The sequence below is a fragment of the Ochotona curzoniae genome, unplaced genomic scaffold (assembly GCF_017591425.1).
Source record: "Ochotona curzoniae isolate NIBS_2020 unplaced genomic scaffold, NIBS_Ocur_1.0 contig_4501, whole genome shotgun sequence".
NCBI lineage: Eukaryota > Metazoa > Chordata > Mammalia > Lagomorpha > Ochotonidae > Ochotona > Ochotona curzoniae.
The window spans coordinates 1512412-1530358 of NW_024466307.1; the positions used below are offsets into that span (position 1 = coordinate 1512412).

General features: G+C 55.3%; 1 protein-coding gene across 1 annotated transcript in view; it reads right to left on the minus strand.

Annotated features, from left to right (window-relative positions):
• Positions 1 to 16382, minus strand: part of ARSB (arylsulfatase B) — a 70109-nt gene extending 53727 nt beyond the window's left edge. Inside the window, exons 1-4 of the mRNA XM_040985963.1 lie at positions 16103 to 16382; positions 10933 to 11119; positions 9229 to 9419; positions 7655 to 7862 (exon numbers count right to left, since the gene is read on the minus strand). Of these exons, the coding sequence (XP_040841897.1) occupies positions 7655 to 7862; positions 9229 to 9419; positions 10933 to 11119; positions 16103 to 16372 (856 nt within the window). The 5' untranslated portion in view covers positions 16373 to 16382. The remainder of the gene's footprint in view (positions 1 to 7654; positions 7863 to 9228; positions 9420 to 10932; positions 11120 to 16102) is intronic.
• Positions 16383 to 17947: the final 1565 nt, after the last annotated feature.

Below are 17947 nucleotides of genomic sequence, written 5' to 3' on the forward strand. Positions count from 1 at the left end.
CCAGCAGAGGGAAGATCTTTCTCTTTGTCTTTCCTTCTCTGTAAATCTGCCTTTCAAATAAAAATAGATCTTAACAACAACAAATGGTGTTGACACAGCTCTGGTCTACTCTAATGGCAAGCCTGTCACGTTGAGCAGGCCTGTCTCTCCACAGGGAGTGTCAGTGTGGTCCACACGCATGGGCATACAGAACAAGACAGTGCTGAGGAGGCAGCTCAGAACGCTGCTGACTGGCAGCCCTGGCAGGCCATGGGCCAGCTGCTGCTGCTGGCTCCATGTCAGTGACAGCACCGCCACGTCTGGAGGAAAGCGGCCTACGAGGGGAAGTGAGGCCACAGGGTGACTGACCCACGGAGGCCCACGGCCTGTGTGCAGGCCTGGAAGTGAATAAAAGCTGCATTTTTATGAGCTCTATCTCCCACCTGGTTCTCATCACTATTTTTGGCCAGCAGGAAAAAGACTTGTCAGTTTCTTCCACGGAGGTAAAATGAGACAGGCATTTCAGGGGAAAGTAAATAGACACGTTGGCCGTTATGGTTTTAGCTTTACCAACACAGCAGGTGCGGCAGGACGCCCAGCGCAGGCGCAAACACAGCTGTGACATCTCTCCCACCCAGGCAGCATGACATCACGTGGTGAGAAGAGGGGAGCATGTGCTTTTTTGACCTGAGTGGAGTTGACCCGGGGGCTCCCCAGCCACTTGACTGAGGCCCCCAGATTTACAGGAAGTTCTTCTCGGGATAAGTAGCATCTCCATTTATCCATTTGCATGGCTTGATCGCAAACAGATGCACCTTCCATTGCAAGCTATGGTGCATGTAGCTTGGCAGGAAGGCTACGCAGGGCTCGAAGGAAGGACAAGGGCTCACTCCCATCACGCCACAGCTCCGCCAGAACTGGCGGAAACCCACTGCAGGCAGGCGCAGGACCCAGGCAATCAGCGGATGCACTGAGACGTACTGTTAGCCAGAGCCTGTGGTGGGAAGCAGGCTTGTAACGGACAGCTCTGGTCCGCGCTGAGCCTCACACAGTGGGCTTTCACAGACAAGTGCAGCCGTGACAGTGGACGAGGGGGTCCCTGCCCTGGGTGTGGGTGTGACAGGACCTGCTTTCTTCCTCCGATACCACGTTTCTCTTGCACAGCTCACTGGTACACTCCTCCCAGCTCCCATCAGCTGCAGGCTCTGCATAGCTGGGAGCCATGGAGCCACGCTGTCAGGTGCCCTGCGTGGTACTCAGCCGTAACAGGCTGGGAGTTTGTGGCAAGGCATTGGGGTCAAGGTGGCCAAGGTGAGGGGAAGTGGAGGGGAGAAGGGCAAGATGCAGCCATCCAAATCATGATTTCTTAAAGTGACTGCTTTTGCTAAAACTCATGGTTTTTTTTTTAAGATTTATTTATTTTTGTTGGACAGTCAGATATACAGAGAGGAGGAGAGAGAGAGAGGAAGATCTTCCATCCATCGATTCACTCCCCAAGTGGCTGCAAAGGCTGGAGCTGAGTCAATCCAAAGCTAGGAGCAAAGAGCCTCCTCTGAGTTTCCCACATGGGGGCAGGGTCCCAAGGCTTTGGGCCGTCCTCGACTGCTTTCCCAGGCCACAGGCAGGGAGCTGGATGGGAAGCGGGGCTGCCGGGATTAGAACCAGCACCCATATAGGATTGTGGCGCACGCAAGGCGAATATTTTAGCCACTAGGCTACTGCGCCAGGCCCTAAAACTTACGTGTTTTTAAATAGACAACATTAGCACAGGCAGTTAAGGCTCACCTCAGGAGAAGCACGGTGAATCACCTGCATTTCCTCTTTCACTCCGCTAGCTTTCAGACTCTGTACCATGGTTATGAAACTTGTGACTGAAGTGCTTCTTAAATAGAAAGTATGAACAGGATACTCAGGACTTTTGAAAGCTCACTTACATCTAAATTAACCGGTGGCTTGTTGTGTAACAGAAACTCCTCAGATAATCAGAAAGTTAGACAGCCTTATTTTACACAGAGGGGGAGACCATGAGGCCGGGGTAGGGAGGCGTGAGCGGACAGCGGCCTCCCACCTCCAGAGCCGGGCGGGAATGAAGTTGGAGCACGCAGAGGCCCACACAGCGGCCGCGCGGTGGCGCCAGAGCGCCCGCGGCTCCCGCCGGTCACCGGTCACCGCGAGGCCACCGCAGCTCCGCACAAGCGCCCTGGGCGTCTGGGGCAAGAAGCCCGGCGGCCTCGCAGGGTCTGCCTCAGGACAGCCTGTCTCCCAGCGTTCACCAGTCTCTCCTCAGAGCGCCGAGGCAGGAGCCCTGGGCTGCGCAGCCAAGAGCTGGGGCGCAATTCCCTCGGGGCTCTTGCGCCAGGTGTATGATGGCTCCCACACCCCAAGCTCTGAGGCACGCAGGAGGCAGAGTCAAGGGTCCGCACTCCACGCCCAGCAGCCGGGCACCGGGACAAGCGCCGGCGCGTCTGCAGCCAGGAGGGGGCCTTCACGGGTGCCCAGGTTAGTTTGCATGAACCACCACGGCAACAGATGGCACACAGGTGCCGCTGACTCCGCTACACAGCCTCACCTGGCAGCTTTGTGTTCTTCCGTTGACCCACAACTGGGGCCACACGGGGGTGTGGCTGGCTCCTGGGGGCAGCTGCTCTTCCTGCAGGGCACAGCACTGGTAGAGAGGCCTCAGACTACCTGTGTGCGCGGCTGTTGCACAGTGAGCACTGCCCAGTTGCAGGTGCTTGGCTCCAAGGACAAGGAGCAGGTTGGAGAAGCGTGCACAGCGAACCCAGCCACCTCGTGCAGAAAGCAGAGATGCACCCTCCACACGGGGCAGCCCGCCGGAGCAGAGGGGCTGGCCTGGTGCTTTGTGTCACATGGGTGGGCTAAGGAAAAGCGAGGGATGTTCTGATCAAGCAAAGAAGACCTGGAGACTTCCAGGAGCCCAGCAGTCACCACTCCTCACTCCTTGATGTGGCCTGTCACAGCATCCAACACGTGTCACCGAGCTGTGGGTCAAGCTCGGTCAGTCTTGAGATGACCCTAGCTGAACTGGCTGATATCAGTTCAGGCAGGTGGGCTAACACACCTGGTGAAGCAGTGCAAGACTGTCCAAGGGCTTGGGGTCCTGCCACCCCAGAGACCAGGAAGAAACTCCTGGCTCCTGGCCTCAGATGAGCCCAGCTCCAGCTGTTGCAACCATTTGGGAAGTAAAGCAGAGAATGGAAGTGCCCGCTCTCTCTCCTCTTTCTTTCTCTCTCTCTCGCTCCCCTCTCTCCCTGATAGTCTGCCTTTCAAATAAATATATCTTTAAACAGCTTGAGTGTTTCTATTAGTATCAAGGAAAACTTGTGAATAAAGAGTAAGATATTTTTAACAGTAGAAAAGTCATTTTCTCAGAATGACACAGTAATTTTTTTTTTTTTTACAAAAATTATTTATTTGAAGGGCAGTGTGAGAGAGAGGGGGAGATGCTGAGAGAGATCTTCCAAGCTGGCTCAGCCCTCGTTGGCCACCACAGCCAGTGCTGGGCCAGGTCAAAGCCCAGGGTTTCATCTGGGTCTCCCACGTGGGTGGAAGGGACCCAGGCACTAGGGTCACTTTCATTGTTTTTCCCAGGCCATCAGCAGTAAGTGAGAGTGATACAGCCAGTGCTGCAGGCAGGGGCATTCCCCACTGTGCCACAGCACCACCCATCAAATAAAATCCTAGGAAAATCAAACAAACAAAAACAAATAGCAGCAGCAGAGAGGGGCTTCCAGCAGGACACAGCATCTCAAACACAGCACCCCACCCCCCATATCCCGTGGGATCCCAGTGCCCCCACATCCCTCCGATCGCAGGCTGTTCTTAGGACGGTCAATTTTTTGTAGTCCCTCCAACAGAGGTTGTCATTTTTCATGCCAATGATGCTCCACTGTGTGAAACAATCCTTTACACACGTGTGCACACACACATACACACAGAGTCAGGGGAAGGAAATTACTTTCTTCAAAGAGGGAACAAGAAATGACACTGGACCGTCTGGGGGCCTGTGGTGTGAAAGACAACTCCAAGAAGGCCTGCAGTGCTGGCAATCTCAGGAACGTTTCTCATTAAGGAAGCACACGGGGGCACGCTGGGGGCCAAGGGCAGCTCCAGCGCAGGGGGCATCCCGGCGGGCTGGGCAGCAGAACCGCACATGCAGGCTTTTGAATCACAGGAACAACGCCAAAGTCAGCAGGAAGACTGGTTGGGGCTCCTTCCAGCGCATTCTCATTGTTGGTTTTAGAATTGGTAGGGGGGATCTCTTGTTTCTGAAACCCCAAGAAGGGGCAGCCCCCTGACGGAGGCTTGGCGTTCCCAGGCCCTCCCAGCCACAACAGGGTGCATGGAGCCAGCAGTGGTCCCCAGCTGGCCGCGGGAAGGCCTCACTCCAGCCAGGAAGCCACCACAACCTCAGATGGACTCAGACAGGGGAGGAGCGGGCCCGGAACCTCACCGAAGCCAGCTCTGGAGCACTCCTGTGGGAAGCAGAGAGCAAGACTGCACACAAGTCCAACCGGATCGCCTCCTGACAGGTGGAACAAAAGCTACAAGAGAGGGGCCAGCGCCATGGCATGAACCACGTGAGCTCCTGGTCATATTCCCTGGGATGTAAGAGGAGCCAGGAAACTGGGCTGACAGCCAGGGGCTCAGAGAGGAGACGGTGCAGTAAGGCCCAGCAGTGTCCCAACACACAGGACGCCGACAGAAAATCAACAGGGGTGAGCAGAGAAAGAATTTTTCTGGGCACGGTGACCAGCGACAGTGGTGTCCCCTCCGTAACTGAGAGGGCACAGAACAAAACAGAGACCACCCGCAGCCAACGCTCCATCTAAGGTGGGCAGTGTGCCAGAGAGCTCATCGGGATCCCCTGAGGCCATCGGCAGCCGCCTTCGCCCCAGACACTGAAGGAGCGAAAGGAAACTGCACTGAGACACAGCAGCGATGTGGCGGAGAGCAGCAGGGAGGCTGTGACTGGGAGATGTCCTTCAGGAGTAAACCAGGTGGGGCAGAGTGGGCAGCCGGGACTCGGTCAGGGCCAGCTCCCTGCAAGGGAGGACAGGCTCGGATCAAAGGGCTTGCTGTCTTCCGGCAAAACTCACTTGGAAATGTTTCTAGACCCACACCCAGACATAACTGTGCCAAAAAATTATACAACAGAGATACTTTTTAGAGAAATTCCCAGATTGGGGCCAGCATTGTGTGCCGTGGATGAAGCCGCTCTGGCAGTCTGCTGTATTGGAGTCCCCACTGTTTCAATTCCAATGTAGCTCCCTGCTAATGTACCCTGCACTCACGTGGGAGAACCGGATGAAGCCCCCGGCTCATAGCTGACCCTGTGCTAGACCAGACCCTTGTGGTCACTTGGGGAGTGACCCAGTGGACAGAAAAGCACTTGCTTGCCCACACTCTCTCTACCTTACAAATAAATGAATACATCTTAAATAAGAAAAAACAGTTTTCCAGGAATCAGTCTAAGTAGGAAGATCTTCCAAGCATCACGTAAAGCATTCCAGCACACACATACAAAAATCAAAGACCAACCAGCAAACCGTCTTAGGGAAAGAAGTCAGGATGGAGAAGAGCTCGTTGACCTCGGCTTGCCTCTGAACTGTCCCAAGAATCCTAAACAAAACCTGAGCACACTGCAGACAGCTGAGCCCCGAAGACGGCCACGTGCGTGGTGGGCTCAGCCTAACAAAGCCCAGAGGTCCCCAGAACAAGAGCTCTGTGAACACAACACGGCATCGGAGTGCAAGACCACCGTGCTCCAAGGTCACCTGGCTTTCTCAGTGAGACATGCAGTATTAGCTCAGCCAACTGAATAAACAAAGCGTTGTGCTTATTTATGAAACGTCGACTGCTTTAAAACAGCTTTCTGAGCTCATGTAATAAAGGAAATGCTGACCTAGGAATATTTTTCTATTCTCACATAGCATGAGAGAGCTACACTGCACCTTTCCCCATGCAGCCTGCGACGCCCTGATGCGCTGTCAGGAGAGCCATGCCAAGATGCTACATGGCCGTGGAGCCCCCACCTCTACTTCTGCTCGTCCCGGCACCCCTCACCCCCAGATGATACACCCGTCCCATCCCGCACCTTCCCCCACTGCAGGAGCTCTCATCTCAGGAAGGTGTTGGCTCTGAAACAATCATTGCTGTCTCTACAACAGACACCTGCTCCATCACCTCCCGGCCTCCAGCTCTTCTCATTCTGAGGTCCTTTCGTGAGAGAGATGGGCAAGTCCAAAGCCACAGAAGAGGCTCCCAAGTGAGCCACCTCCCAAGTGAGGTCAGTTGAGAGGCCTCCCTGCTTACTCGATGCTTGACCGGGGCCAAAGTCCAGGACAGAGCAGGTGCTTCGAAGGCAAAACTGACTCCAGCTGAGAGCCAGCCCGTCCCAAGGCAGGCACACCTGGGAAAATCATAGCACCTAAAGAGAGCTCACAGGCTGCTCGGTAGGGGGTGGGGGGATGCTGGGCACAGCCCTGCGATTCCTCTGGGGTGGACACTGCAGCCCATTGCAACGAACACTGCTAGAAGGTGCAACAAGATCACCATCTAGGGGGCAGAAATGTCAGAGCCTGGCCCTGCCCCGCTCCAGACCAACAGCACTGCCCACTGGCCTGCCCCTCTCCGGACCAATGGCACTGCCCACTGGCCTGCCCGGTTCAGGACCAATGGCATTGACCACCGGCCTGCCCAGCTCAGGACCAATGGCACTGAGCATTGGCCTGCCCTGCTCTGGACCAACAGCACTGCCCACTGGCCTGCCCAGCTCTGTACCAGACAAGCAGCACCAGAGCCTGGCCCTGCCCCACTCTGTACCAGTAGCGCTGCCCACTGGCCTGCCCGGCTCCACACCAGCAGCACCAGAACCTGGCCCTGCCCCACTCTGGACCAGCAGTGCTGCCTGCTGGCCTGCCTTGGCTCTCACGCCTTCCACAGGCCCCCAAGAACCGGTTATCGTACTAACCAGGTAAATTAACTGAGGCCGCCTACTCGGCAACGTGCCTCGCATGTAGTAAGTGCTCAACGAACACTCAAAGCAATGGCCAGGCTGGATTCAAAACCCAGTAAGATCCTTTAACAACAGAAAAACCACGAGTGCGATATGCAGATTACTCATCACACACATCGCCATACCCACCACAGTCCCCCATATACAGATACAAAGCTGCTCACAGATGTGTTTGTAAATTCAGCAGAGAGCTCACACGATAGTCACAAGGAAGTTTACCAAACAGAAGAAAAACAAAACAAAGCAAGAAACCACCTAAGGAACTGTGAGGCCAGGCCTGCTCCCCAAGCACCGGCACTGGTGAAGCTGCAGCAGAAGGCTGGCAGCGTCAAGTCCCAGGCCCTGGACCCCAGTCCCAGTGCAGGGCGGGACTCACAGCTGCCCCCAGTGCCTTGTCAGGGAAGCACAGAACGTCGTGTTGGAGAGAGGAGGAGCCATTGCAGAATGCAGGCCAGGGACCAGGGGCCAGGAGCCCATGGAGAACCGGCTTCACGCAAGATAATGAATTCATCTCCCATTCTCCCTTCTGCTCTGTCTGCATTCAACGCATGTGACTTCCATGGTCAGAAAGCCAGTTGGTTTTCATGGTACTACAGGCTGTGGCGAGGAAGAGGGGTATCCTGCAGACAGACTCACCCGTGGAAAAGACGAGCACCGTGTTGTTCCAGAGCCCGTGGCTCTTCAAGGCTGCAGTGACATTCCCCACTGCTTCATCCATCAGGGACACCATGCCTGCATAGTGCCGCCTCTTCTTGTCCTGGATGAAGTCATAGGGCTTCAGGTACTCCTCGGGGACCTGTAGAGGCTCGTGCACCGACTGCAGCGCCAGGTAGAGAAACAGAGGCTGTGAAGAGAACATGCACACGTGAGGGGGCTTGGGCAAGACGGATGCTAAAATCAACATCAAGACAACCAGCAGGTCACACTGAAAACACACATCACAGGGTGCATCACACAACCCATGACCAGGAACATCCATGGAGACATGGGGCATTTGAGATCAGATCTTAGGAACTTACAGGTACTCTTCTCCCAATGCCAACACTTTTAAAACAGTTCAACATCACGGCAATCAGGACTTACTCTAGTGAGGAGGAGGTGTGTGGATGGTGACAACACCCACACAGAGCCCACACTCCAGTTGCCGGTCACCTCCATAGGAAAACACCCTGAAAGTCAGACACTGGTCAGCTCTGCCTCCGCCCCTGCTCCACATACATGGTCACATGGGGATCCTGCCAACCCTGGTAGAGGCACCCCAGAGCCTGTGGGACAGAGTGCCGTGGGCAGGGAGGCCACAGGACACACTGACCACCTGATGACACAGCAGGGCTTTGGGAGGGGGGAGGGGCAGTGCTCAGGTCCACAGCACCAGCAGGAGCCTACCGCAGCTGCCAGCCAAGGTATAGATGACCACAGGACCCTGCCTCCCAACATGCCCTGGGGCCTGACCCCGGCCACCATGGGGGGACCAGATGGAGATCTAGGTTCCTGGCTTCAGTCTGATCCATTCCAGCCACAGGTGGCCAGCTGGGGAGTGAATCAGCACATGTAAGATCTCCCTCTGCCACTCTTTCAAATAAATCCTTCTTAAAGAAGCAAAAGGTCCAGGGCTAGGGCTAGGCACATTAGCCTAACCCTTGTCTGCAGTGCCGGCATCCCACACAAGCACCAGTTCATGTACACCATGGCAGCCCCACTTCCCATCCAGCTCCCTGCTCTGGCCTGGGAAAGCAGCAGAAGACGGCCCAAGGCCTGGGGTCCTGCACTTGTGTGGGAGATTCAGAAGAATCCTGGCTTTGGACTGGCCCACTTCCAGCCATTATGGCCATTGAAGAGTGAACCAGCAAACAGATTTGTCTCTCTCTCTCCTCTCTCATTCTGCCTTTCAAAGAAATGATTTTTTAAAACAACTCTCATCATGGACAAAACCAATTGTTCAAAAAAAGAGCCATGTTGCTAATTGCTAGGAGTATACAAACCCCCCAAACTAGCAAACCAGACTTCTACTGAAACACAGAACTGGCACAGTATCTGTCCTCCAGAACCAGACATTCAGAGCTCCTTCCAAGTGGCAAGGTATGCCTCCCGCCAGATCCCACACAGCACCCCACGGCACACAGCTCAGCAGCACTCCATCCTCCCTGGATTGGCAGTGCCACCTTGTGAGCCCAGCACAGCCTGGGTGTTGGCCAGGAACCAGGACTTGCCTTCTGGGGTGGATGGGCCGCGATGAGGTCAGTCGCCCGTTGGGTGAACACATTGGTTGAATACAGGTTCACGTATCCTGTTGCGACTTCTTCGCCATCACGAAAATCAAGGGCGCAGCGTGTGACATTGAGAGCGTTGATGAAGGCACAGCGCTTGTGGGCGTAGTAGTCCTCACTGCCCAGGAGGTAGCCTGGGTGAGAGTCACACCGACAGTCAGCACCACTTGGGACGCTTGCATCAAATGGCCGCTTCAGCACCCAATAACGCCAGGGTCGCCTGCCACGAGGCCAGCCAGAGCACCTGGCCTTAACATCTCTACCAGCTGTGAGAATTTGCCGTCCACAAATACAGAGCTGGAAGGACTGGCTCTGTTCCATGTTAACTCTCCAAGGAAGAGATTTCAGTAAATTTAAAAGATCTCAGTTCAAATTGAGAAAGTGGCAATAACATTTTAATCCTTGAAAGCTGCCTCACAGCACAGACCATTTACAGTTCATGTGATGGGGTGTGACACTCAGCATGGCCACACCACATACATGGAATTCAGATGCTGCTAGGCTCCCAGCTGGGGACCGCCTCCAGGGCACAGCTGGAAGGTCTCATCTTCAGTAGGGTGCTGACACCCACTGGTGGAAGAGACAACACACGGCCCAGAACACAGAGCCAGGGGCCCGCCCCAGGCACAGCCTGACCCAGCCCAGTCCCCACAGGCAGTGGGCACAGCCCAACCCAGCCCAGTCCCCACAGGCAGTGGGCACAGCCATTTCTGTCCGGAAGCCATGCCTGCAACTACCCTTCCCACACAGATCCACGGTGATGACTTTCCCATGCTGCACTGCCTCCCCTCTGGGACCGGGAAGGAGACCCCATAGGGAGCCCATGACCACCTCATGCCCACTGAGCCCTGCCCAGACAACACCCCGGTTAGGGTACTCCTCACCCAGCACAAGGGCTGCTGAACTCGGCAGTGCCCCCTTGCCTTTCGCCTCTCCCTCCCTTTTTTCTCACAATTAGCTCTCTTTCCTCAAGGGGTCCCCTACACTCTCCTGCAAATAAATTCCCACTGGAAAAAAAAGTGGGATGTTTGTTCATTAAAGAATGGGTTAAGTTTATTTCCCATTAATTCCCATAAGAGGAAATCCTTTCTACTTAGTGCATCTGAACTTCTGAGTACACACCTTGGCTTTTCGCCAAAAGCTCAGAATACTCACAGCGCGTTCCCTCGGCAAGGCCTGGGTGGAAAGGACAGACGAGCTGCAAATGCTGAAACTCCGATGCCATAAAGGAGCCTCACCCCCACACTTGACTTTAATGGGTATTTGACAACACTGGGTATGTCCAAGTACATCCAGCAACAACGCCAGGATGGGACTGGCAGTGTCAGCCAGAGTGGGGCTTGCCTGACGGGCAGCGTGCGCATGCTGTGAACTGCGCAGTGGGCACCTGGGCCCAGCCAGGCACTAGCCCATTGGTCTCCACGGCATGGTCCTGGCTCCCACACAAATGATTTCCCCGGTACTTTTTCTGCTTTGGCTTTTAGCTTGAACAGAAAAGATCTCAAGGAAACAGGTAGGAAAGACCCATGAGCCTCTTCCTAAAATGCTGTTCTAAGGGTGTTACCCACGCTGCCTCCTGCCAAGGGCTGAAAGCCAGAGAAGCACCCCGCCCCTTCCCCACCCCCACAACACACACACTGCCTTTACCAAAGTAGGTGTCAAAGCCGCGGCGGGTGGGCAAGCACTCCTTCCGGTACATTCCCAGGTGCCACTTGCCTACCATGTGGGTGGCATAGCCGGCCTCCTTCAGCAGCTGGGGCAGGAGCTTCTCATCCAGGGGCACGCAGCTAGGCTGGCAGGGCCAGATGATCTCATGCTGCAGCCCTGTGTGGATCTTAGGGAGAGAAACAGAGCTATGTCTGTGGACCAAAGCCTGGCGACCTGGGCACCCAGCTCTGCTCGGGGCTGGCCTCCAGGGCTGTGCCAAGGCCAAGGCCTAACTCATTCAAGCAAGGAGATGGAGCAGAACCCCAGGGAAACAAAGGACCAACAGAGCCGATGCATGTGAGGGATCTGCAGGGCAATGTTAGAAATCGTGAACTTGACTTCTTACAGTCCACTTAAAACACAGCAATGGAAAGGGCATCCAGCAAGGGAAGGCTGCCCGCTCCTGGCCACAACGCTGGGCGGCGCGTGCCACAAGGAACGGACGGGTCACGCTACTCCTGCTATGTGAAGCAATGCTCAGCTTCGCCTAACACAGTTCACTCGTTTTAGAGGCAGATGGACCAGCATCTCTCACCCTCAAGTTCACTCTCCAAGCGCCCTCAACAGCCGCGGCTAGGCCAGGACAGAGCCAGTGGCTGCAGAGTCAACCCAGGTCTCCCACATGTGGGTAGAGACCCCAGGACTGGCACCAGCTCCTGCTGGCTCCAGGGTGCACCTCAGCAGGAAGCTGGAGACAGGTGCCTGAGCCAAGAATCAAACCCAGACATGGGCATCCCAGGGACCACAGCACACACCTGCTCCTCAACTTCTCAAAACAAAAAACCTGACCATCGCCTGGGAGTGGACGACACCAGTACAGGCCACATGGCCTTGAAGAACCAGCCACTTGCTGGGACTGGTGTGAAATTGCCATGGAACACACACCATTCTAGAAAGCTTTCAGCTCACTACAGAGGCCCTGCTGACCAACCCGTCAAGCCAAACACGTGTCCAGCACACCTTGCATGGGCTCGTCTTTCCCGGGCGGCCCACGGCTGGGCAGAATCACTGGACACAGAGCCTGCGTGGCAGGGAAAGTGTGCAGAGCTCATGGGACCGCCTGAACACCGCTCCGATAAAGACATGGTGGTTGTCCATTGGCTTATGACACCACAGTGACATTAAAGATACCCTGTGTGGCACCGTGGTGAGCCCGGTGCTGTCACGCATGGCCACGCATCCACACGAGCCATGTTTTCTTCAGCTTTCAACAGTCCAGGCTGAATACAGAGGCAGATTCTTCTGCTGACAGAAAAGATGCCTCAAACTTGTAAGGCCGGGGCCCCCGGGGCAGGAGGGCACACGGTTACTTTCCTAAGTTAATTGTGTTAACCCGTCATGACTCATTATCACTGCTCTCCCTTGGACAAAGCAAGCTGGATTCAGGCTGGGAAACCCAGGGAATCCCACGGTGTGGGAAACTCCCCTAGGAGCGTGCGCAAAGCGGCTTTCTCGGATTCACTGACAAGCTGGACATAACATCCATGTCCATCTCATGTGGGAGATCACCAAGTGACAAGATGTCCACTTGACACAACATCACACGGCCATAAAAACTGAGGATGCTTCTATATTTACAGCTTATCAATATAGAATGATTTTCTAATGTAAGGTCCAAAACCCTGAGGCATGTGTTGTCATCAGCGTAGCAAGAGAGGAGGGAGTAGATGCATCTGCGTATTTCTTGTAAGGCCACAACACCTGCAGGGCAGACAAACAGCTCAGAGAGCGCCCTCTGCCTGCAGACATGGGAACTGGATGTGTTAGGAACCTTGTGGAGGTGTCTGTGTGTGTGTGTGCAAGGAAGGTCCCAAGGTAGATCCTTTTGGTACATCCAAGTTTTTAAAACACATGCATGTAGCTTCCAATTTAAATATTTTAAAATGAAATACTTTTTAAAAATAATTTTTAGGGGTCAGCACTGTGGTATAGCAAATAAAGCTGTCACTAGCATCCCATGTGAGCACCAGTTCGAGTCCTGGCTGCTCTACTTCTGATCCAGCTCCCTGCTTGCTAAAGGCCTGGGAAAGTGGCAGAGGATGGTTCAAGTCCTTGGGACCCTGCACCCGCGTGGGACACCTGGAGGAAGCTTCTGTCTGTTGGCCTCAGATCAGCTCAGCTCCAGCCGGCTATTTGGGGAGTAAACCACCATATGCTGAGATCTCTCTCTGTGTCCTTTTCTCTATAACTCTACCTTTCAAATAAAAATAATCCTATTAAAAACACAAAAATCAATAAAATAAAAAGTTGGCACTTTGAAAGATTCGGGAAAAAAATTGCACAAACTGGGCCCGGCAGCGTGGCCTAGCGGCTAAAGTCCTCACCTTGAATACGCCGGGATCCCATATGGGCGCCGGTTCTAATCCCGGCAGCTCCACTTCCCATGCAGCTTCCTGTTTGTGGCCTGGGAAAGCAGTGGAGGACAGCCCAAAGCCTTGGGACCCTGCACCCGTGTGGGAGACCTGGAGGAAGTTCCTGGCTCCTGGCTTCAGATTGGGACAGCACTGGCCGTTGCACTCACCTGGGGAATGAATCATCGGATGGAAGATCTTCCTCTCTATTTCTCCTCCTCTCTGCACATCTGACTTTGTAATAAAAATAAATAAATCTTAAAAAAAGAAAAAAAATGCACAAACCATTGGCCAGGATCACAAGGGGAAAAAAAAGACTCAACCAAAATCAGGGTTGGAAAAGGACACGTTACCGCAGACCTGAGTAATGCAAAAGATCCTGAGGGGCGCCGACCGACTGGAAATGGACACAGTCCTCCAGGAACCTACCACAGCCACCACGTGTGAGGGCAGCAGTGCATACGGTGCTGGTTCACGGCACCAGCTCCCTGCTAACGACCTGGGAAAAGCAGCACCAGATGGCCCAACGGTGTGTCTCTGCCACCCCCTGGCTCAGGCCTGGCTGTTGGAACCATCCTCTGGAGTGAGCCAGCAGATGGAACGACACTGACCTTCAAATAAATCGAGAGGCCAGCAGTGAGCACCCACACTGAGTCCACAACGAAAACACAGGACAAAGCATCGGCACACAGAAGCACACACCCAAGCAGCCACAACAACACACAGTGATCAGCTAGCCAGAGCCACGTCGGCCTTTCTCAGACACAAATGTCCAACAAACCTATGAGCAAACGCTCAGTACCACCAGCCATCCGGGAAATGCAAACCAGAACCACAAGCAGATACCGTCTCGCCGCGGCTCCAGCAGCTGCTACCAAAGACAGACGATAACAGACGCTGGCGAGCCCCACAGAAGAGCGAGCCACATGCAGGTGGCCGCAGTGTATGCTGGACCAGCCCTAAGGGCACACAGCCAGGAGGTCCAACAACGACAGAGAAGCCTGGCCTAGCTGGATTTTTTTTAAGATTTATTTATTTTTATTGGAAAGTCAGTTATATAGAGAGGAGAAGAGACAGAGGAAGATTTTCTGTCCACTAGTTCACTCCCCAAGTGGCTGCAACAGCCAGAGCTGAGCCAATCCAAAGCCAGGAGCCAGGAGCCCCCTGCAGGTCTTCCACACAAGTGCAGAGTCCCAAAGATTTGGGCCATCCTCTAGTGTTTTCCTAGGTCACAAGCAGGGAGCTGCATGGGAAGAAGAGTAGCTAAGACTCAAATCATTATTCGAATGTGGAACGCTGGTCTGGCAAGCAGAGGCTTTACCCACTGGACCACAACATAAGCCCCTGTATTTTTTCTGTAACCTGAAGTTAGGTAATTATGAAGAACATCGCTAAACATTAATCTGAAAGATGGCTGCCAAGTTCACAGACATGACTCGTAAGCAGCTCTTTCTAAAATTTCCTCATTTTACTGCCTGAAGTTACAAACAACTCTTTTGCACCTACATTTAATATGGGCAATGTATAACTATAAATATTGTGAATTAATAACTAACAACCGTGGGGCCTGGTGCAAATCCTGGTCAACATTCACCATGCCTGTGAATCTGCTCCAGACTCAGTTTCCTTCTTATAAAACACACGTGGGCCCAGCGCGATGGCTCCGTGGCTAAATCCTTGCCTTGCAAGAGCCAGCATCCCCTATAGGCACTGGTTCATGTTCCGGCTGCTCCACTTCCATCCAGCTCCCTGCTTGTGGCCTGGGAAAGCAGTTGAGGTCGGCCCAAGGCCTTGGGACCCTGCACCAGCATGGAGTCCCAGAAGAAGCTCCTGGCTCCTGGCTTTAGATTAGCTTTGCTTGGTTTTTGTGTCCATTTGAAAAAGAACCAACAGCTGGAAGACCCCTCTGTCTCTTCTTGTCTCAGTAACTTTCAAATAAATAAAACAGAAAGAGGGTGCTGGGTGCGACATCAGCCCCCAGCAGCGAGACAGCAGTTCACACCTGCTCCCCTAACATAATGCCCCCTTACCAGTCCACTGCCGGCCCCAGGAGCCAGCGGCCATAGCTCAGGCGGCAGGAGCGGCCGTGGCTCTCTGCCTCAATCTCTAGTGGGATCCCATGACCTAACAACAAAGCAGGTAGCAGGAGCAGCGCTGAGGGAGGCGTTCCGTCAGCTGCACTGGGCCTCTCGTCCTGCTTCCCCAAGCTCCGGGAGGGAGCAGGTCGCTGGGTTCCTGCCACCCATGGGAGAGACCGGGGAAGTCCTGGGTCCCGGCTTCCCTCCCGACCCCATCCAGGAGGAGCCCGCCAGGGACAGACGCTCTACCTCCCGGCCTCTCGTTTTTAAGTAATGAAAGGGTGGAACACCTGGCCATGAAGTTACTTAGGCTCCAGTTCAGCTGAGGTGGAGAGTGAAGGTTGTAATCAGGGAGGTGTGCGGCACCACACAGGTGAACCGGCGAGGGAAAGCAGGGCAGGGCGGCGGGGTGGGTGGGCTCCAGAACCCCGGGGCAAAAACGAAACGAGGGCTGTGCCGTTTGTGGGGGTCCCCCAGGGCCGCACCCGCGGGCTCCCCTTGGCCTTCATGCCCCCCTCGGGTTCTGATGCGGCCTGGAGCCCGGGCCGCTCTGGCCTCCGGGGGACACGGCGGCGCGCACCCGGACGGCCGGAAGCCCCTGCGCCCGGAGCCGAAGGAGCCGGAAGACGCCACGGCGAGGAGAGCCGCGCGTGCGCAGAGGCCGGCCCGGGCCCGCCGTACCTGGTAGCGGCCGGTGAGCAGCTGGCTGCGCGACGGCGTGCACAGCGGCTGCGTGTAGTAGTTGTCCAGGAGCACGCCGCCGGCCGCCAGCGCGTCCAGCTGCGGCGTGCGGATGTCCGAGCCGTGGAAGCCCACGTCGTTCCAGCCCAGGTCGTCGGCCAGCACGAAGACCAGGTGCGGCGGCTGGGCGCTGGCCGCGGCGTCCGAGCCCGGCGGCGGCCGCAGCAGCAGCAGCAGCAGCCCCGACAGCAGCCCCGCGCCGCGGCCCATCCTGCACCGTCCTCCCCGCCGCCTCGGCCTGGCTCGGGCCCTGCCCGGCGCGCCCCGCCCCGGGGCCGCGGGGAGGAGCCAGCCGGGTGGGATGCGGCCAGTGTGCCCCCAGACACCTGTCGGGGCGGGGAGCTCGGCTCAGTCCCGGTTCCTGGACCTGCACGGAGCAGCTGGGCCCCTGCCGGCCCGGTACCTGTGGCCGGTACCCGCCCCCTTTGCGCTTTAACACCTCCAGGGAGCTCAACATCAGGTGGAAACAAAATCGCATAACCCCTGGAAATGCTTCCCCTTTACAGACTCGATTTTTTAAAGATTAATTTATTGGAAACTCAGAATTACAGAGAGAAGGAGAGACAGAAAGAAGGATCTTGTGTCCACTCCTCACGTGACCACAGCAGGGGAGCTGAACCGACGTGAAGCCAGGAGCCTCTTCGGGGTCTCCCATGGGGTGCGGGGTCATGAGGCTTTGGGGGTCCTTGACTGCTTTTCCAGGCCAGGAGCAGGGAGCTGGATGGGAAGTGGGGCCACTGGGACACAAACCAGCCCCCGTATGGGACCTTGGTGCATGCAACACAAAAACTTTAGCCACTAGGCCACCACACTGGGCCCCAGACTTAATTTTTTTTTTAATTGTATGAAGATTGCTTTATGTGTTCCTTTTTCATCTCTAGTGGAACCGATGAAACAGAGTAGGATTTTTTTTAACTTAGCAGGGAGAGAGGGAGGGAGGTGATGACTTGTGGGCAGGGAAGACGGTGACTTCATGCACCTTGTCAGACCCCTGAATTAAAGCCTGTGCGTCCATAACCTAGTATTAATGATAATATCAGAGTTCATACTTTTTCTTTACTTTGAAAGCCAGGGAGAAAAAGGGAACCTGAGATAAACAGGTCAAGCTCCCATCGGCTGGTCCACTCCCAAATGTCCATCACAGCCAGGGCTGGCCTAGGTCCAAGCCAGGATCCATGGCTTGGTCTCTCATGCCCGCAGCAGGGGGCATCCAGCCACTTGGGCCAGCACCTGCTGCCCTCCAGGGCGTGCGTGAGTAGGGAGCTGGAATCAGAAGTGAAGTCCACACTCAAAGCCGGGTCCCAGGAGGTACACTTGGGCATTCCCAGCCTCTGCACTGAATGCCTGCCCCAGACCAGATGTCCTTCTGACAGGGTTCCTTTTGGGGGCACGTATAAACCCCAGGGCAGCAGGGGGAGACACCAGCTATGCCCTCCAGCCCTGCGGCCAGCAGAGTCCACCCCTGTCCACGCCAGCTGCTGCCCAGCTGAGCACCACGTTCAGAAGTCAGGATGTGAGGGCTTCAATGCTTCTGCAAAGCTGTTTGTGTTTCAACAGCCTCTGGCAATTGAAGATAGCACCCAAGGCCCCAGTTATTTTCAACACTGTGTTGCACAACCTTCGACCATGGAGTGTGGAGGCAGGAGGAAGTGCTTCTGGGATGGGGAGAAGAGACGTGAGAGGCGCCTGCGGATGCACACCTCAACCTCAGCAGGAACGAGTGGGCCACTAGGGCTGGTGTCCCTCGCTGCCCTGTGACCACCCTGCCCAATCCAGCAGGGGAGA